Raw genomic sequence first — 20,467 nt, forward strand, 5'->3', positions numbered from 1 at the left:
TGGGTGTGCGCCCAACACACGAGGCACCGTGCCAAGCCTGGATCGAGTTAGGTGCTGGTGGTCGTGCTGGCTCATGTGTAAGATACACAATCATTGTGGCGCCTCTGTGTTGGCTGTCGGTGGGTCGGCTGTCTGCATTTCCGCATCATGACGCAGTGACGGTCCTGGACCTCGGAGATATCTGGTCGTTTCTACACTTTGAACGAAATGAAACAGCTCGGACGTGACAAAACCCGCAAAAACAATAATGGAATAACGCTGGAACCGAGAATGTGGAAGCCTAAGAAGAAACCGGCCGAAACGTCGTAGGCTGGTGCCGTGGCAAATGGACGTTCGAGTTGCGCTCGCCGGCCCCAAAGTGCGCCTAACGCGGGAGCCAGTGACGCACGAACGAACAAACACCAAAGAACTACCGACCAGTCGCAAATTCGGCGGTTTCTGTTTCAACTTCTCGACGTCTCCGGATCCGCCGATCAAGTGACGCCAACGCATCCTGGTGTGTTTTGTTCCCTTCCATGCGTTCTCCTGCGTCACATGAATATCTCGTGTACTCCATCTCGTCTTTCGTACGCGCGCTGCGTGTTTCTCTTGATACGTGCTCTCTTCTCGCTGCTCTCTTCATTGAAGCCTCTTCGTAACCCCATATACGCCTTTCTCCATCGCCAGGTTGTCCTGCAGTTGCCACTGGTCGAGCCTTCCTGCTGCAAACACCTCCTCACTCTTCCGCTCCTGCCCTTCAAGTCCGGTTGGCCAATCAGCCGAACGTGATCGATCGCCCTGATTTACGTTTTGAACGGGGGTGGGCAGCATTGTCGCATTCGTGTCGCGGTACTCTTTTAAAGGCGTTCTCCTGTCTTCTTGTTCTTCCCTTCCATCTGTTTGGGTTTTTTCATTTCGTCTCATTGTCCAGTCCAACTCGAGGTGACTTCGCTTTCGCCTCGCCTTGTTCCTTCCAGATTCGTCTACTGGCAAGTGAAAGGGACCCACCTTCCTCTTTCATTGTCAACTGCTTCTTGCCTCGCTTCGCAACTTTTCCAACTCCATCGCGATCAAGACACATTCTCGTTTTTCAGCTTCACATCTACCTCGCTTCGACTGCCCGCCCGCCGCCATGGCCTTCCATCTCACGCCCAAGAAGCGCCTTATGGCGACCATTGCGATCTCATTCTCGTTCTTTGTCGCCGAAATCATTGGTATGCATGCTTGAACAAGCATCCCTGCCTTTTGTCATTTTGGCGCTCTTTCTGACCTTTTTACGTTTTCAGTTGCTTTCATGACAAAATCATTGGCTCTTCTTGCAGATGCCTTCCATTATGTAAATGGTCCACCGAAACAAAACGTGCCGGTCTGGCGTGTATCGACGGCTGACACAGTTCGCCCAGATGAACGACCTGATAGGATTTATTGTTGCGCTGGTTGCTATCGTTGTAAGTCCCATCACATACCACAGCCAGCAAATTCCAATGTCAGGTATGGGGAGATTGCTAACTCCATCAGATATCGGAACGGTCAGACTTCCCGCAAGACTTGTCGTTTGGCTGGCAGCGTGCCCGGCTTCTTGGTGCCTTCTTCAACGGCGTCTTCCTCTTGGCTCTTGGCGTTAGCATCTTTCTCCAGTCCATTGAGAGATTCATTACACTTCAAAGTACATTCCCTTTGGATACAATATCAGCTTTTGTTTTATTTTTATTTATTTATGCTTTTGAAAAAAAGAATCCACATGTGCTAATACATCACTCTTCTCACAGAGGTCGAAAACCCAAAGCTCGTTCTGATTATGGGCTGTGTCGGGTTTGGCCTGAATGTCATCTCGGCCGTCTTTTTGCACGAACACGACCACGACCACGGCGACGGCAGCGGCAGCGGCGGCCACAGCCACAATCATGCGCCCAACGAAGAGTCCGAGCACGGCCACGTTCACGTCGACGACGACGACCAGCTGCACGAGTCCCACGCCGAGCACCGCCACCTGACCGTCCAGACCAAGGGCTCCGGCCGCGATCTCAACATGCTCGGCGCCATGGTACACGTCCTGGGTGACGCCGCCAACAACGTTGGCGTCATTATTGCCGCTGTCATCATCTGGAAGACGCACTATGCGGGCCGCTACTACGCCGACCCGGGCGTCAGTATGGGCATTGCCCTCATGATCCTGCTGTCGTCCATCCCGCTCGTCAAGAACAGCGGCACCATCTTGCTCGAGAGCGCACCGCGCGGTGTCGACATCCAGGATGTCAAGCACGACCTTGAAAAGATCCCGGGCATCGAGTCGGTGCACGAGCTGCACATTTGGCGGCTGGACCAGAAAAAGGCCATTGCCTCGGCACACGTGGTCGTCTCGGACCAGACGGTGTCGAGCTTCATGGAGAAGGCACGCACGGTTAGCGAGTGCCTGCATGCCTACGGTGTACACTCGGCTACGCTGCAGCCCGAGCTGTCGTACTCGTCGCAAGTATCCCTGGCCGGCCAGAACGGCGGCAACATGGACGGCGTCGCGTCTCTAGAGCCTGGGGGCGGTAAAGGTGATCTCACTCTGTCCAAGATTGCCGTTGTTTTGTCCAAGGGTGACAGTGTCGTCGTGAACGATGATGGGGTTGCCGGAGCTACTGCAGGAAGCAGCAGTAGCAAGAGCCACGGTGTCTACAATGAAGCGGGCTCTCAAGGTTCAAACGGTGCCAGCAGCAGCAGCAACAGCAGCAACAACAATAACAACGGCAGCACCAGCAGCGATTCCGCACGGAGACGGCCATCGAACGCAGTCTCAGTCATCCGTAGGAGGCGGACCGAGGCGAGCGGTTGCCAGATCCCGTGTGGCACACTTTGTGAGAGCCTCATGTGCTGTAAGTAAGTAGCTGAGGAAAGGCCAAACAAGATAAAACCGGCCTGGCTCGATCGGTGCTTGCAGAAGAGACGCGGTTGGTACAACACTACGACATAAGGCTTCAGGCAGGCAATGCAGGAGGGTGATTATCATGCAAGGAAATGCCTCCGTGCATGGAGCTGCTGTCAGTGCAACGTATTACTCAGGCGACCTGATCTAGAATGGACATAGCTTGCTTGTGAGTGGTCGTGTAGTCAATGGATTGTACCATTATACGGAGTATAGGCCTGACCTGTGAATGGGAGGGCAATACAACATCGACTTGATATGTTCTGCGATAAGAATATAGCATCGGTAATTTTTCACCAACTCTGTTGCTAGCTCTCTGGTACATGTCATGCTCCGCAACAAGGCTACTATATCAATACGGCCAATAATGATGTCTGCAAATGATATAACTACAATATTACAAAAACAAGAACTTTAGAATGAACGAGTTTATATAATGAGGCCGAGAAGGTGGTACAGCAGCAGAGTTGCATGTTTATTAATACAGCAGTAAAAATATAAAAAGGATAGAATATGGATTAAGAGCGTGCAGAGACCGAGGTAGCACAAGAACGCAAATGATGTGCTGCAAGGAGCATCTTTTTCTATCTTTATTGTGCATGTCTTTGACGTAACAGCTCCTGACGAAGATTAAGGAGTCGTAGAAACAACGGGTATCGTGGGTATCGTGGGTATCATGACGTGGCTAACCTTCCCCCCTCTCCTTCACGGCGCACTCTCAACCAACGTCCGTAGTCTCTCTCGCACCGCGACCAGACTCCTGCCCAGATGGTTCTTGCCCCAGTATTTCCGGTACTGCATTGGCCGTTGCTTGATGCCGTAGCCGATGCCCCAGTAGGAGTCGCGGCCCGCGGCCTCGACGAGCTGCCGGTCGCCGGTGTCCAGCAGCTGGCGGCCAATGTCCGGAAGCAGCTGCGCTCGCGCCTCGCGCCCGAGCCAGTCACCGCCGTCGTCAATCACGTGCTGAAGGTGTGCTCCGCCAAATTTGTGCCAGAGCGCGTCGGCCATGACGCGCAGCGGGCGGTCGTTGCGGCTCCAGACGGCGGCATCGAAGCCGCGGACGGTCCGGGCGATGTCTTTGCAGTCACTGGCCTTGGTAGCAGCCAGGATGCGCTGGCAGGCAGCGGCGTCTCCAAAGCAGGCAGCTTTGCAGTACATGTAGTACTGCTCGGAGTGCTGGAATTCGATGGTGGGCGCATCTTGGGGCGGCGTTGCATCTGCATCGTTGTTGTCTGCGGTTCGAGGAGAGGCCAGCAGCCAGGAGGCACAAGCAATGGCCGGGTCCGGCGCGGAAAACCTGGCCGGCTTGTAGTTTGACATGTAGCCGTAGTCTTCCCATTCCTTGTGAAAGAAAATGGGCATTTGCTCGTCGTCTTGCGGCCCCAAGCTGGCGTCGCTCTGGTTCTTCTTGTGCTTTGGCGGCATCTTGTTCCAAAGGTATATTATGCGCTCGTCTTCGCTCGATTTCGCTTGTGTCAAGAGAACCAGCCACCAAGTCTTCAGATCCTATAGGTGACAAAGCGTACCATTTATAAGAACAGCCACATCGTTGAGAATTTCAATTAAAGTTCTACTGGCGATGATCAGGCGTGTGATACCAATTGCTGAATCATGAGCAGCTGCAACGATAAAAGGTGGCAAAAGCCGATATGGGCACATGACGAGCCAGCGTACAGTGGGCGAACCATAGTGTCAAAACTCATAGGCGGAACATAGTAGGGCACCACGGGCACGTAGGGGCCACCTGGGGCATTCAGGTCTTAGGGCCTTGTGCTATTAAATCCTCATCACTCTCACTTATACGGGACCAGCCGAAGTCTGCCACATTATCTTGAGGTCTCTATCACGTATACATTGCACGTGCCTCAATGTATGATTAAAGTTCATCGACCTCGTCACTCATGTCATGACAAGGTGAGCCCAACGTAAGCGATAGAAACGCCAACGACGTAGACATTCCTTTGCTCTCAAAAGGCCGCTGCTTTCCTCTCAATTTCCAAACGTCTTTCGTTCTCTTCTCTCATTTACATCACCAACCACGACATGCTCTTCACCAGGAGCTTCGCACTCCATCTCGACATCAACAAAATCGACAGGCCGAGAAATCCGCTCTCTTCCCTTCCCATTCTTCTCCATTCTCAAACACGCCCCGCCGTCACCATGTCTGACCAGAGGCCAATCCTCGTACCACTTGACCTCTCTAATTTGTTGGAGAGTGGGCTCGCTAGCCAGGCGCATGGCGGCGTCAGAAAGCTGCACCGACGCCGCACCCATGCCTCGAGCGATGACGAGTATCGCAACCTACCACTCGACGCAACGCCGACGGCCGCCAGCTCTCACGACAACAATTTTGTCGAGGTGCCTGAGCACCTAATCTCCAGAGCAACGCTGACGTACGTCGGTTATACTGACGGCAAGGCTGACGAGCTTTGGTACCGCTGGACCCATTGGCCCGCCGACGGTCCTCGGCGAGAGGTGGACAATGTCAGCGGCGAATTGTACATGACATTCAAAGACTTTATCACAAGTCACATCGGCATCTCAGACAGCTTCCCAGACAATACCTGGGGAGATCAGACCCATCGCTGGATCCAGTGTCTCCGGCGCTATGGCATCAACGAGGACACGATCTCGGCCATCCTCGAACCTTATTTTGAAAACATTCGACGGACAAAAACTTGTGCCTTTTGGGCAAAAGACACGGTCAATATCCGCTATGCAGGCATTGAGGAGATGAGCCGGGAGTCTCACAGAAGAGCGGCAGACCATGACAGCAGCACCCGGCGCGGCCACACGACGCGCCTCTCTGTCCATCAGGCGACGTCCTCGCCAGCTGCTGCCGCGTCCTCTGACCCCACGACAACTGGCTCTGGTGCAACGGCGATTCGGGTCGCCATAGACTTGGCCGCCCGGAACGCACCAGGTTACACCCTCCTCTATAGGGGGATGGACAAGGCTCTCACGCGCGGCTTGTTCAGAGACGACGGCACTGTTCGCAGCTTCAAGCAGCTCGTGAGCGGCCCGCCGACCGACTTCAGTGGAAACGTGTCAAAGTACTACTTTACGCCACAGTTCCAGGTCGCGGAAACCGACGCAGCGTACACCAAGAACCGCGGCGGCTGCGTGGCCGTGGTCATTGTCGCCATCAGGGTTCCAAACCAAGCAATCCAAACCCTCCAGCACCCTGCCATCCAGCGCCTGCACTGGCCCAACCCCGACTGGGCCAACTTTGTCTGGCATTCGCGTCGGAACGAGACTCTTCCAAAACACCTCAGAACATACCGCACAGCGCGCCTTTTGATCGGCCACATCGCGACACACCCTAACCAGGTGTATGAGAGGATGGAGTCCCCGTCCGCAATCTCAGACGCAGACATCTTGCGCGTGGAGGGCCGCAAAGGGACAACCAAGGCCATCCAGTTTGTCTATTCTGACGACGACGACACCCGCGAGTGGCTTTGGGAAAACGGTGCCCAGACCACCAAACTATTTGAATTTAAACAAGAAGATTTGGAGGCTGTCGAGAAGGCGATGTCTAGCGGCGAAGGATACGAGTTGTAAACGAGGATGCTGGAATTTTTAAGAGCTACCCTCAACGAGAAATAGGGGAAAGAGAAGTACTGGGAAGGTGGAAGTTGAAGAGTTAAGACTAGCAACATAGTTAGTAAAATGTCAATACAAGTGGCTTGCATTCAAAGGTATGGCTCTTTGCCATCCACAACTTACCATATGTCGCCAACATGTAGCAAAATGCAACGAGGTTGGACACCACGTTTCTCTGCGTTGAAAGATACATTACCTCGTGGCGGTAGGATCTGCCGCCATCATTGCATATGCCCACTCTTGGCTTCCTTCCCGCACAACACAAGAGTCTCACGCAAGCACCCGCACGTTTTTTCTTCTTCTTCTCGGTCAGCTTACCATTGCGAGCCAACGTTTGAGTGCTGCCGTTCGAGCTTCCACCTAATTCGTATTCTTTTGTAGATTGTCTGCGATGGTACCCTAGAAACCTGGAAAAGGACGCGCATTAGTAAGTTGTGTGTACAGAATATTTGGGTTCCAAAAGCTTTCCACACACATCGGCCAGTTGTCGATGGCTGTCCAGATTGGTTGAAGTTGAGCACCGGCCATGACTGGATCGATAGTGCCACCCAAACTCATTTGCAGCCAATTCACCAACGATTCATCTTTCCAATCCTTGCAACCGTTGGTAGTCAACACTTGGCGAGCAAGAGGCACGTCCAACGGTAAATCCCTATTTTATAAGCCATTCCTGACCATAGCTTCCCCAAGATTGCAAGGCTACCTCACGAGCCAATGCAAACACAGGCAAAGATAGCACACAAAGTAAAAAAGCATTCCGTAACCAGAGCTCGTCTTCGCACTCGGCATCGTCAGCACGCGCTGCGCCATATGTACCCATGCTCTCACGATTCTTCAGTGTCTCCTGTCAACCTTCCATGGCAAATAAACGGTATTCTTCGGGCATACTTTGTCGCAAATTAGTGTGCCTTCGAGCCAGTGCGTCATAATTGCGCCGCCGAGATTGCTGCCGCGCCAAGTTGCTCCGCTCGGTTACTTCTTCGCAGTTCTCACCGCTTCTCGTGCTGCCATATCCTGGTCTTGGCCCTGCCACTTTCTTCCTTTCTAGAAGACCGAAGTGCTGATTTGGGGAGTAATCTCACTTTATCCAACCATGGTCTGGCCGGGTCCTGCCCAAGCGCTCGGTGCCCCCCCAGCGGTACAGAACCCCATATCTAATGCTGCAGTACTCCAAAATGCCCCAGCACAAAAGTCCCAGAAAGCGTCACGCCTGCCCCCCGCAACGTGGCCGAGGCCTGGTCCTGGGGCAACAGGGGACACGATCCATGGCTGATAGAGGTCTGGAGATGCAATTTCACTGGTGAAATGAGCAGGGTAATATCAGGGACAGCGCCCAGACCACCACAGGTTTGTATGGCGGTCCCCTCTTTTCTTGATGGTGAGGCTGGGGAGAAGGAACAGCTACGAAGTAAGTTAGTTGACAGTTGGCGCGGAAGCGGTTGCGCACAAGCACAAGCTGTCGGCTGGCATGTTGAAACGGTCAACGGCGCGCCGGTCGATGTGTTTTCCAAACACGTTTTCGATTCGCTAAATGATCAGACCCGAATAAGTCGTATATTGGGCGGCGCAGTGTGCCGGTATTTCCATACGCAGTACGTAGTAGTGATCCTTTCGGCAGCAGGGGTGGTGTTATTGTCCGCTAAAAGGTTGAGTCGGTGTTCTTTTGTTGTGCATGGGAAGACGAAGAAGTCGAAGACGACGAAGAAGACAGAAGAAGCAAAAATGTTTGCTTCGGGACCGCCAGTGAGATTATGCTCCTTCCCTGCAAAATGACTGCATATGAGACATTGACGGCGGCAGCTGCACGAGTAGCGACTGCCTAATTTGTCCGTGCTAGCATGCAGACACTTGCCTGCCCCATTTGTTACCTGGGGCCTGGCCCTGGCCAGGCCTGCCGCTCCTTCCCTCGAATGTCTTCTCCACCCATCCCACCTTCAGAGCCGGTGCCCACCCCACCAACGTGGCAATTGCTCTTTCCCGCCCTTCGATGTGGCTTGCACACCGCCGGAATGGTCAAGGCAGAAGGAGCAGAGTGTGCGAATCCAGCCGTGCCTGCCATTTCACAACGGGGAAAGCAAGAAGGGAGGGAGAGCGAAAAAGGGAAAGGGGGTGGGGGAGAGGTGAAAGAATCTTGTTTCTTCCAAAATCCCAGACCGCTTCGAGAAACAAACAAAAAAAGAAAGCAGAACATCACGAGCGCGACGCTGCCGCTCCAAGACACGCCCCCCATCAGAGCTCTTGTATCGGCAGCGCTCTTGGAATGCGCCAATGCGCCCAGAGCACCGGAACGCAGCGTGCGGCATGCAGCTACATACAGTAAATGCAGCAACTTTCATGCGAGACTCTTTAGTCAACAAGGCATACAATAACAGCACACACTTTGTGCCTTTTTCAGGGCGGTGTATCCCTGGCTTGACGGAGAGAAAAGAGTCTGCTACTTTGTTACACAACACACCCCAAGAGCTAGAAGCTAGCTTCGGAAAAGAAAGGTCCAAAAATAAGAAAATCGACCGGCCATTTCTCGTTCGGAGCCAGACGAAGCACGCCGCTACTTTGGCCTTTCTTCGCCCTGGTCCAACGTCGTCGTCGCCGGCCAATCGACTGCTTTGCTTTTCTGCTTCCTTTTGTTCGTCCTTTTTCCGAGCTGCTTCCTCTTTCTGCGTCGTTTTCTGTGCAACCCGCCTCTCCCCCATAGAGCCGGGTCTGGTTGCCGCATTTGTCGATTTGCGACAACCAGTCATCGGTCATCGTCAGTTCTGCCTGTTTTCTCTTCCATCTTCTCTCTCGTTGCCTTGCTCTCTCGCCTCTCTCCCTCCTCTGGTTATTCGGTCGACTCGGCTGCGCTCACCGTCTTCGCCACAACCGTCATACTCGACGACCCAGAAACGTCACACATAACGCCCCAAAAAGTGGCATTACGGAGCGGCATCTGGCGGCATCTGGGGATCTTCAGCTGCCCCATCCCTCTGTTCCAACCAATCGCCCGCATCTCATTTCCCGCCCTGGCCTGGTTGTTCCATATTTACATCATTCCGCCAGCCGCGCCCGTCTTCCGTGACTCTGTCCCTTAGCAAGGAATAACTATCTTGCTTTTCTTGTTTCTTTGTCTTGTCCTATTCTACCGACCTTACCATCTCCTCCCATTTACAGGCAACGCTTGTGGTCTTCCATCACTCTCTTCTTGCCCCCTGGCGACTTCGCGAGTCACCCTCCCGCGTCACCAAAAACCGTCTGATATAAATCACCGGCCAACCAACAAGCTATCCAACTACCAGCCGGAAGAGACGCAGCGGTGCCTGGCCATATCACCAGTCAAGCGGCACCTTTGGGCTACCAGAAAATGCTGAGACCCTCTTGATGCGCCACTATTTGCCTTTTTCGGCCTACGACGCCTACACGAGACTCCAGTTCTGCCGCCTCTACGACATACTGATCTAGCAAAAGCCAAGGCCTTGTTCTGTTGCCTGCCCGCCCGCTGCCATTACTCACGCGTCACCAAATATTAGGGCAGCGCTGGCCACACGAGTCCCGCGTTTGCATGCATGCGACGCAATCGTTACGGCCATATTCAACGGACCCCCAAGGACGAGCCATTGCTCAGCTCCAGGACAAGCTCACGGCAGGACCAGATAAGAAAATCCGACACCACGGAACGACTTTTTTCTGCTGTACGGCATCTGTGGTGGCAAAAGAAATCGAGCGGAAGACGATTCGAAGAATCGCCAGCTGCATATGTGCTTGACACAACGCTTCGTGACTCCTTCTGCCGTCTCTGAACTAATATCCGAGGCGGTCAGGTGTCGTCCAACAGTATCGAGCAGCACAGTAAAGAAGCGCGGCTCGACGGATACGAACGACCTACCCTGTTCGTTTCGTGTTGGACAAGAAAGAACACCGCTGTCTCTGTTCTCATAGGCTCTGCTTGTGGCTTTTTGAGGACCAACCAGAGAGCAGACACCACCGTATGCTGGTCCTCTGAAGCCTCTCACTAGCTAATTACACCATCGTCCTCCTGCCTGGGCACCTCGTGTCAGCAGGTAGCCTTTTTTTGCCTGCAAGGGCTTCGTTCGTTTCCTCACCGCTGCAGTCACCAAACCGTATGATTCTGTCCGGCTACGAGATTCCTTGTTTCCTTGTCCTGATATCGTCCTGTTGTTTTGTTTCACTCAGTCTCGTTCCATCAACCTCCTTTTCGAGTTTCGAAGTTTTCCTTCTTACATGGTTTTATGGCTGCCCGCATTACCAGCCCTGCAGACAAGCAAATGGACTTCACCAGACAGCACTTACACAGCTTCTCGTTCCGACCCCCGCTGTAAAGCGTACCACCCTCAAAAAGCAACAGCCCAAAGCACTCCGCACAAGAGATCCGCTGGGCTGGACACTGTGTCCAGCACTCTCTTTGGACGGCCATGTTGGGAAAGCTTTTCAACCTGACGACTGGCGCAGGCGCCGGTTCGGTCCCCTCTTCCCACGCCGACCAGCCATCCGCGCCACCCGAGCCAGTCTCTTCACTCGAGTCTGTCCAAGAAGACTTGCACACTCGAAGTCTTCTCTACCCTGATGCGCAGACGCTGTTCCGGGGCCACCAGGATCAGGTCTTTCCACTGCCCAACAGCCCACATCTCCCGGCCGCTGCGCTGGCGTCTGCGTTTGACTACGATGGCGACCTCGACCTCGACATGCGCGACGTTCGCGTTCTCATCATGCAAGATGGAATCAGCTCTGTGCCGGCAAGCCTGCTTTACGACTCACAGCCTGCACCGCCGCCGCCGACCCCAACTATGCCCGACCGGCCGTCAACCATGGGCGGCATGGCGCATCTAAGTCACGGTTTGCAGGATGCCTCGAGGCGGATGCCCACTTCCCCGCGCAAACCGAGCCTAAGTCACACAACTCGGCCCCTGGTGATACAACCAGATAACCCACAACTGCGCCAGAGCGCCACCTTCGACCGGCGGCCGTCTCTTCACAGCCGCAGCCACTCGCGGCTCGAGACCGATGCACAGCGCGCACACCGCGAATACGCCGAGGAAATCTCGGTATTCTCGAGCTGCATCTTCGGCAACTCGGAGCTCCTCGCCTATCGTGGCACGTCTACGAAGGTACATGTACTCCCATCCGAGCAGCGTGCGCCAGATTTGTCGTCGTTGGCGCTTCACGATGGCCGCGGCTCCCTTGGCCGCTCCAGTATGCGCTCCAGCAAGCTGTCGCAGTCTTTCTCTTCGGAATCTGCCGCCATGTTTCCACCGCCGACATCATCCTCGTCATCACTCGCCGCTGGCTCTCGAACTGCCGACCGAAAGAAGGTGCTCATCACACGACTCTTCCCCGTTACGCTTCCGAATGACGATGATGTCAGCACCACCATGACGCCGCACAGCCGGTTTTCGGAAGAAAGCGGAAGCAGTGGCTACCCCTTTCCTCCCACTTACAGCGAAGATACGCATTTCCAAAAGAAAAAGAAAAAGGCCCAGCTCAAGCAAAAGCGAACTCCCATGTACGCGGTTGCTCTGATTGTGAATCTGCCCCAACCTCCACCGCCCCTGACCCAGGCCACTTCAGCCTCGCGAAGCACCTTCCGTGGCCCGGGGTCGTACTCGGAACAAGATTCGTTCCCGTCGTCGTATGGGTCCGGTCGCCGCGTGGGCTGGGCCCTTGCCACGGCTGCTGTTGGTGGACACAGTGGGAACGGCAGCGGTAGCGGCAGCGGCGGTGGCAGTGGAAACGGCCTTGGCATTGATGTCGCGATGGGCGAAACAGCACTTGGTGGCGGCACGCTTCCCAGCGGAGTCATTGGCACAACGACCGATCTTGAGGAACGAATGGATCCCATCACCCAGCACTGGGATATTGTTATGCGTGCACTCACCCAGATGCAAACAGTTGCCTCGGCCGCGATTCTTACCCTTCTACGGGCGTCTGATGTGGCCTCCCCCGAGCCCTATCCTCCATCAGCCTCGGCCTACGCGCGCACAGCCACGTTCAGCGGGCGGCAAGATGCGCTCGGTGGCCCCATGAAGATGCCCAAGACGAATGCCAAGCTGATCACACTCTTGCCAAACGCGCTCATGGACATGGAGCGGATCATACGTGAGGTAGACAGTGCGAAGACCCGGATTGCCGTCGGTCTTCGCGCGCTGCGGGTTGTTACGGGCCAAAATCGCTGGGGGATCTGGCGTGAGGAGGCTCGGTGGGTGTCCCGCTGGGCATCCTCTGTTCGTGAAAGGAAGTTGCAGCCGACGGCGCAGGCACAAGCCCTCCCACTGCATTTGCAGCCACCGCCTCTGTTGCCGCTGTCGTCTCAGCAAGGCCAAGATCCTTTCTTGTATAATCTTTTGACGGCGTTCCTCTCGACCCATACCGATTGGCTGCAGGCTCTAAGTCCTGCACGCTACCGCAAGCGGCACCTCATGCTGCAGTCTTCCAAGAGCAACGACGATACTGTGTCCGCCCGGACCATTATTGTCTCCAGAGACAAGATTGCAGCCCGGCGCCTCGTGTTTCTCTTATCCGCTTTCCTTCCAGCGGGCCAAAGTGTCACCAACTCGGTGCGGGTCCATCGCCCTAGCACGTCCATGTCCTGGGGTGCTCTGTCCCAGTCGCCCCCGGCCTCGTTTGTTGTACCCATCATCAAAGAGCAGTCGTTGCGCCGGAAGATCAACCGCCGCGGCCCTGGCGGGAGTGGCCGGCGATCGTCGCATTCACGCAATCTCAGTCTCCAGGGACAAGCCATCCCTGGCGGCATTCCAGCGCGATCCGCATCCATGTCTGTGACCGGTGTGCCCGCCCCCCTTGCACACTTGAACCTGCACAGAGGCCAGCACGAGCGACGGCCGTCTGATACCGCCTCCATTCGCACGGCCAATTTCCCGTTCACCGGAAACGACTTCGCCACACGAAAGAGCAGTGCGGCGACCATGACCACAGTCACGTCAGACGCCACTGTGCCACACTTTGCAACCATGCAACGCTCCGACTCCACGTTCTCGGTGAGGCCCGACAGCAGCGCCAGCAGCGCTGCGGCAGATGATCTAAAGCGCACGCTGCAGCGGGGCGACAGCACCACGAGCCAGCAAGGCAGTGGTGCCCTTTCGGGTGCCTTTTCGGCTCTCCAGCAGCAGCAGGGCCTTACCTCCCCGGCCTGGATTCAGACACCCGCAACCAGAGCCTTCGCTGGGGCAGCATGCTGACTGGCTTTCTCAGTGGCCGCCGCCGCGACTCCACGTCAAGCAACACTGGCGGCGGCGGCGGCGGCGGCGGCGGCGGCGGCGGTAGGCACAGTCGGAACTCGTCGATCACGTCCTGGGACCCACTCGGCAGAAGAAATAGCCTGTTGCCGCCGCCGTCTCCGAGAAAGCCACAGCAGGATACGGCATCCCGGCAAGGAAAGGTCACGACAGGCCAACATGCCAGCCATGGTGTGTCCGGAACAGGGCCACACGCCGAGGAGGCTGTCGACCCGCATACACCCCGGCTCTCACACGACAGCCCGAACCTCGTTGGTAGCACGTTTGCTGGCATCGACTCGTTCCGGCGGGCGCCTGAACCGGACGCCGGTTTTGATTCGCCAGTGAAAGCAACGGCCAGCGCGGACGACGGTGTTATTGACGTGGACATTGCGTTCCCAGACTACATCCGGTCGTTTGAGACTGCCGTTAGCTCGCCATCGAGCAGCGGATTTTTGTCGACGCCTGGATTTGGAAGCGGCCTGGATGCGTTCGAGCAGTCATGCCGCGTATCCGTGGACGGCGATCTCCCTGCCAACGTGGCCGGTTGGCTCCAGAACTACCACCCGGATTTCTGTCTGCAGGCTCTCCCGCCACAGGGAAATCTCATGGCGCAAATCAAGGAGTCGATGCGGACCGAACCCTCGCCGTCTGGCTATGCCTTTGAGCCCGAAACTGGCGGCCAGCCATCGACGGCGCACCTCGGCGAACGCTGGGCAGACATTTCGAGCGCCATTGTTGTGGATGCCACAAAGCTCACGATTACGCGTGTGAGCTACAGCCGGCTGGTGCGGCCCAAGGTGACGCCGGACGTGTCGACGCCGAACAGTGCCAACAGCCCTCCGACACCTGTCACCGCGTCGGTGCCAACGACGGTGCCATCGCAGGAGATGGAGCAGCTGGACGAGCGCTTTGTCGAAACGCCGATTGTCTCGACGGACAGCGTCTTGACCAAGGCCATTGAGCGCGTCATTGCACAGGGCGTCGCAGGTAGCGGGGCAAGTGCTGTTGGCGCCGGCGGCGGCGTGAGCAGCGTCGGAGGTGCTGGTGTCGGAGGTAGCTTTGAGCACGTCAACATCCACAGCGGGGAGAGCACAGTCGACAGCAGCGGCATCAGCACAGACAACTCGGCGCGGTCGTCGCGGTCGGCGAGCATCCGGCGTGGGCGACGTGACAGCTCGTCGGTCGGGCCGGACGAACCGTACCCACCCGCACGTCCACGCTATGTGAATCCGTCACCCGCGGCAGCCTTCTCGCCTCTGACGCCGCTCGGGCTGGAGGAGGTGCCCCGTGCAGAGTGCAAGACGGTGATCCTGTCGGCGCTTGAAGAGATTGTGCGCGACGTTGTGCAGAGCAAGGACAGGGACGACCAGGCCGACGACGGACTCCGCGACCACCCGGCCACATCCTCCAAGGACAATGGCGACAAAGAAGCCCCCAGCGTCTTGCGCAGTGCCGTGCAGTCGTGGCTGGAAAACGTCGACATGGGAGAAGTCTGAGGGCCGGTCGCAGGCGCTGTCTCTTCCCATTTTCTTCTACGTTTTTAAACGGTTTTACATTTTATCTTTTTATTTGATTTTCTCATCATTGCCCCCTTATGATACCACATTCTCCATTTCACTTGTTACGACCGCCTTGCGATAATCAGAGCACGCGTGCACGGTGTTGCTGTTTTCACCTTTGTTTTTTCTTCTTCTACTTTCTTTCTGCTTTCGAACCATTTACATGCATCACAAGCGACTTACATCTCATTTTAATGTCATTTTAATTAATACTTTGAGCTTACTTCTTCCAGTCTGGACAGACGCTTTGATAGATTGAGAATATTGAGCAGCGATAGATAGGCAACGATCCAGTCTACGTCTACAGCACATGGACGTACTTGACAGCTGAGAAACATGATGGGCCTATTTATTTACTCGAGATAAAAAATGTGCCGTGCGACGTACTGCCCTTCAAGAAGGGGATGCATAATTATGAGAAGTAAATACTGAAGCAAATGCGGTGCAGAGAGCCCTTCAATTGCTGGCCATGGCCCTCACTGAAGAGTAGCTTCTTATAGAAGGCTCAGTAAGATAGGTAGGCCAATAACGGGGCCCCGCACTCCACTGGTCGCTACTGCTGTTTCTTCGTACTCAGGCACTCTCTGTTTGCTTTAGCGGGTCGTCTACCGTGCGCCAGAAAGGGAAGGAGCTGCCTGCGCCTAGACCTACACAGAAATTCATTACCAATAGCGCAAGAGCCATCGACACGCGGTATGCTCGCTGCCATCGCCAACGGCCAAAGGTGCAATCCCACAATCAACCGCAAACAACAACACAAGCGGGAGCTTTGCACGACCTCCCCCCTCCCCCCCCCCCCCCCCACGCAGTCCCCGCCTGCTCGCTCGACGGCGCAACCCCCAGGACGAAGTGAGCAGCGTCAGCCCCGACTTGTTTTCGCTTTCGCATATTTTGCAAATGTCGAGGACGTGTTGCGCCAGGGGGATGACCCGCAGACAATAGACGATTTCGACGACAACAACACGAAACGACAGACAAGACGAAGAGGATTGCCACTTTGACGACAGCGATACACGATGGAGGCGCTCCTGAGGGAGGCGGGCGAAGGCCTCGGGCACGGGCGCGGTGACAGCGGCAGCAACACGTGTCGGTCCGTCGACGAGCTCAAGACGCGGATCACGGCACTGTTCGCGGGCAAAGTGTCGGAGACGCACGCAGAGCACGTCTCGGCGTCGTTTGACATTCCAGCGGAGGTGGTGCTGAACCTGGGCGACGCGCTGGCGTCCCAGCCGCAGCAACAGGCAGACGAACAGCAGCAGCAGCAGCAGCAGCAGCAGCAACAACAGCAACAACAAAACGGCGGGTCAGACAACGACCCCGTGGTAGCAGCAATACGGGGTGGCGCACTGGTGGGCGGCGTGCTGCGCAACGTTGTGACGGTGCGTGAGGTGGTCATGAGCCAACCGGAGGTCAACCCGCTGCTGCAGCGGGCGGTGGCGGCGTTCCTGATCATCCAGGTGCGGCAGGCGGACGGCAGCACGTGGACGGCGCAGGAGCCGACAAAGGCGACGCAAGGGTGGACAATACCGTACGTGTGCCAAAACTCCATGGCCTGCTGGCACCAGGCACACAAACGGTCGCGCGTCGTGGGGCAGTCGGCGCTGGAGGACATGCAGGACCCGCTGAGCCTGTCCCGCCCGGCGTACGACTGCCGCGGCGTCGTCATGTTTTCGTTTTCGCGCTTCAGCCGGTCGGTTGTCGTCACGTATGAGCACACCAACTTCCACCGCAGCGTGTCGCAGTTGGCAGCGCTGTTTCCGCCTCCACGACCGCCATCGCCGATCAACCTGGCCCTTGCGACGCCCGGCTCGGCGAACAAGCGCCAGAAGACGATGGCGACGACGACGACGAGCGGCGAGCCCAAGAAGAAGCGGCAGAAGAAGGCACCGGCAAATGGTGCTGCGGCAGACGGGCCCGTTCCGGAAGGTCAGGAGCTGACGGCCAGCGGGGCTCCCAAGAAGCCAAAGAAGCCGAGGAAGCCGTCGGAAAAGAAGAAGAAGGGCAAAGAAGGCGAAGCCGGCCAGGCAGCCGTTGTCGGCGGCACTGCAGGCGATGGAGCAAGCGCGGCAGCCGTTGGCGGGGCGGAGGGCGTCTCATCCATTGCATCTGCGGCGACGGATATGATGATGGACCTGGGCATCGATGTTGGCCACGATACCGATCTGAACGAGAGCCAGATGGCGGATGCGTTGCTGCGACATCTGAACGACTACCCGGAAGACAACACGGAGACAGCAGCAGCCATGATGGATGCCCTTGTCGAGCACAGCGCCGCGTCGGGCTCGGCAGCAGGGCCGCGTGGAACCGACAATGCCGAGACAACAGCACCACCAGCACAACCACCAACAGAACCGGCCACGGATGCATCGGCCACTACGACAAACACGCGCAAGGCACCGTATCAGACGGTCACGGACGCCGAGGTGTCGGCGATACGCAAGCTGTCAGCCATCAGGCTGCTCACACGCCGCAATGTCGATCCGGGCACGCTGACGCACGACCAGTTCTGCACATTTGCGAACCAGGCCCCTGCCCTCCAGAAGGAGTCGTTGGAGCTTCTGGCGCACTATGGTGCCGAGCGCCTGGCCATTGTGCCGGCGGACAAGAACGCCAACAAGACACAGTCTCCCTCGCCTGCTCCGGCAGCGGCTGCAACATCGACCGCAGTCCCAGTCCCAGTCCCGGTTCCAGTCCCAGTCCCAGTCCCAGCCCTAGTTCCAGCCCCAGTTCCAGCCCCAGTCGCGGATGCTACAAAGACAAAGAAGTCGCCTGGCAAGAAGCCGGCAGCCAAGAAGAAACAGACCGAGGACGGCGGCGCGGTAAATAGCGCGACTGCCACGCCCACAACAGGCGTCGCTCTACCTGGCCTCCGCAGCACGGACGGCAATGCGTCCGCCTCGAGCTGGCAGCCGCCACAACACCAAACAGCCATACCACTTCCACAGACAGCCACGCCAGCAACACCGGCCGCCAAGCCAACGCCACGGCGGCGAAAGTCGACCGCGAACAAGGCTCTCCAGAACACTGCCGCCGTCGTAGAAAGTGCAAGCGCCCAGACGCCAGCACAGTCATATGTGGCTCCGACAAACGTGTCACCAGTGCCTCTACCTCTCACGGCTTACCCGCAGGCGGCTGTGGCCACCATGGCCTCTACCTCAGCAGCAGCAGAAGCAGCAGCAGGAGCAGCAGATGCGCCGACAAAGGGGTCGGCAAAGAAGCCGCGTGCATCCCGGAAAAAGAAGGACGCCACGCCAGCGCCGGCAGCAAAGCCAAGTGTCCAAAGCGCCCAGTCAACAATGGCACACGACGCGGGCACCGGGGATCAGCAGTCCAGCAATTACTACAGTGCCTACCAGCAGACGACACAGCCACAGCAGCCGCCGCAGCAACAATACAGCCACACGTCGAGCAGTGCAAATATGCAGCGGAACCAACACGCCGCATCCGTCTTGTCGCCGCCCCTGATCAACACGCAGCAGGCCAGTCCCAGCCTATCAGCTTATCACAACAGAAACAACAGAAACAACGGCAACAACGGCAACAACGGCAACAACGGCAACAACGGCAACAACGGCAACAACGGCAACAACGGCAACAACGGCAACAACGGCAACAACGGCAACAACGGCAACAACGGCAACAACGGCAACAACAAGACAACCGCACCGTACAGCACACAAGCGCCCAACGGGGCCGCTGGTCAGACGGCGGACACTTCAACGGGCTACAACCAATACGGCGACTTTGGACGGAACAACGGCAGCAGTACGTCCGGAACTGGTGCCGTTGTGACGACAACAGCGGCCACAAAGAACAACAGCAGCAGCGGCAACGGCCAAAACACAGTGGCCAACACGCACATCGCGTATGACAACTACCTGGGCGACTACGGCCGCCGGACGGACTCGCCCGCGTACAATGCCAGCCAATGGCCTGCAGCATCGACGAACAACGGCACGACGGCCGACCCGAACGCGTATGCTGCGTCGACCACACTACAACAACAACAGCAGCAGCAGCAGCAGCAGCGGACCACCACACCCGGTGCATACAACAGCCTGCCACGCCCAGCAGAAATGCCTAGTATGCCCTCCATGCCAACATCCAATATGTCTTATGCCCACCTGCTTCAGCGCCAGCAGCACCAACAGCAGCAGCGGCAACAAAGCTACCCACAGGGCCACCAGCGGCAGCAGTCTGCTCCCCGCCAGCCTCCACCGCAGCACCAGTCCGCACAGCACCACCAGGACACGGCTGCGCAGCAAGCCGCCTGGTCCCATTATGGAACATCCACAATGGCACAACAGCACCAACAGCAGCCGCAGAGCCAGAGACACTCGCCCGTCGCAGCCTATGGAGCCGCTACCCAACAGACATACAGCAGCAACGACAACAACAACAACAACAATAATAATAATACTGCTGCTGCTGCTGCTGGCGCTGCCATCCGGTCCGGAACGCGCACGCCTTCCGGTGCTGCCAATAGCGCTGGCTATGGGCATACTGCCGCCGGCGGTACCGGTGGTTACCAGCAGCCGCAGACCCAGCAGAACATGCGCAACCACTTACCGCAGCATCACCAGTACCAACAGCCCCCACAGCAGCAGCAGCAGCAGCAGCAGCAGCAGCAGCAGCAACATCACGCACGCTCCAACATGGGCCACAGTGCATATGGCAACAACCAAGTGATGAACGAGGACCTCTACGACATTCTGCGTAGGGCGCAGGGCTAGGCAAGGACAACGCTGAGTAGGGCTGGATCAGGCGTCGGTTGTTGTCTTTCATAAACCTTTGATAGGACAGCCCAGGCTTGTTTGTATTTTATTTCTGCCCCTCGTCCCCAATTCACTCTTTGCACAAGTTTCCCATTTTGCGACGCCTCATTTGTTATAGCTTTGATATCCCTGGAAGGAAGGCGTTGTGTTACCATGGCATGGTCCATTGTTGCAATTAAAACGTCATACTGCAATGACTAAAGGATATTCTCGTTGATGGTACTTTTAATTTTGGCAGATTCATTCAGTGAAGATATTCGCTTGTACATCTCGATAGTCTGCAGCAATCGCACGAAATATATGTGTGCGTCTGCATTGTACGTTGTTTCTTCTTTCAGTCAGTAGTATAGATTCTCGTCTATGGAATGAAGTGTCGTGATATCCGCAGTTTGCGGGTCGTCAAATGGTTTA

The 20,467-nt window shown here is 56.5% G+C and overlaps 5 protein-coding genes across 5 annotated transcripts; 4 read left to right on the forward strand and 1 right to left on the reverse strand.

Moving 5' to 3' along the window:
- Positions 1–1,111: 1,111 nt before the first annotated feature.
- Positions 1,112–2,848, forward strand: SPBR_01558 (cation efflux system protein, CDF family; the record flags this gene model as incomplete). The annotated part of the gene is made up of 4 exons (XM_040759868.1): positions 1,112–1,193; positions 1,399–1,427; positions 1,498–1,645; positions 1,749–2,848. 4 exons carry the CDS (start codon positions 1,112–1,114, stop codon positions 2,846–2,848), a joined length of 1,359 nt encoding a protein of 452 aa, XP_040619704.1.
- Positions 2,849–3,595: 747 nt separating this feature from the next.
- Positions 3,596–4,315, reverse strand: SPBR_02002 (uncharacterized protein; the record flags this gene model as incomplete). Its single annotated transcript, XM_040760311.1, has 1 exon — positions 3,596–4,315. One exon carries the CDS (start codon positions 4,313–4,315, stop codon positions 3,596–3,598), a length of 720 nt encoding a protein of 239 aa, XP_040619705.1.
- Positions 4,316–5,050: 735 nt separating this feature from the next.
- SPBR_01706 (uncharacterized protein) lies at positions 5,051–6,451 on the forward strand (the record flags this gene model as incomplete). Its single annotated transcript, XM_040760016.1, has 1 exon — positions 5,051–6,451. The coding sequence occupies one exon, from the start codon at positions 5,051–5,053 to the stop codon at positions 6,449–6,451; it is 1,401 nt and encodes a 466-aa protein (XP_040619706.1).
- Positions 6,452–10,902: 4,451 nt separating this feature from the next.
- SPBR_01213 (uncharacterized protein) lies at positions 10,903–15,218 on the forward strand (the record flags this gene model as incomplete). The annotated part of the gene is made up of 2 exons (XM_040759524.1): positions 10,903–13,588; positions 13,618–15,218. 2 exons carry the CDS (start codon positions 10,903–10,905, stop codon positions 15,216–15,218), a joined length of 4,287 nt encoding a protein of 1,428 aa, XP_040619707.1.
- Positions 15,219–16,297: 1,079 nt separating this feature from the next.
- SPBR_01233 (uncharacterized protein) lies at positions 16,298–20,014 on the forward strand (the record flags this gene model as incomplete). The annotated part of the gene is made up of 1 exon (XM_040759544.1): positions 16,298–20,014. One exon carries the CDS (start codon positions 16,298–16,300, stop codon positions 20,012–20,014), a length of 3,717 nt encoding a protein of 1,238 aa, XP_040619708.1.
- Positions 20,015–20,467: the final 453 nt, after the last annotated feature.

Source organism: Sporothrix brasiliensis, assembly GCF_000820605.1.
Source record: "Sporothrix brasiliensis 5110 chromosome Unknown Cont18, whole genome shotgun sequence".
NCBI classification, from domain to species: domain Eukaryota; kingdom Fungi; phylum Ascomycota; class Sordariomycetes; order Ophiostomatales; family Ophiostomataceae; genus Sporothrix; species Sporothrix brasiliensis.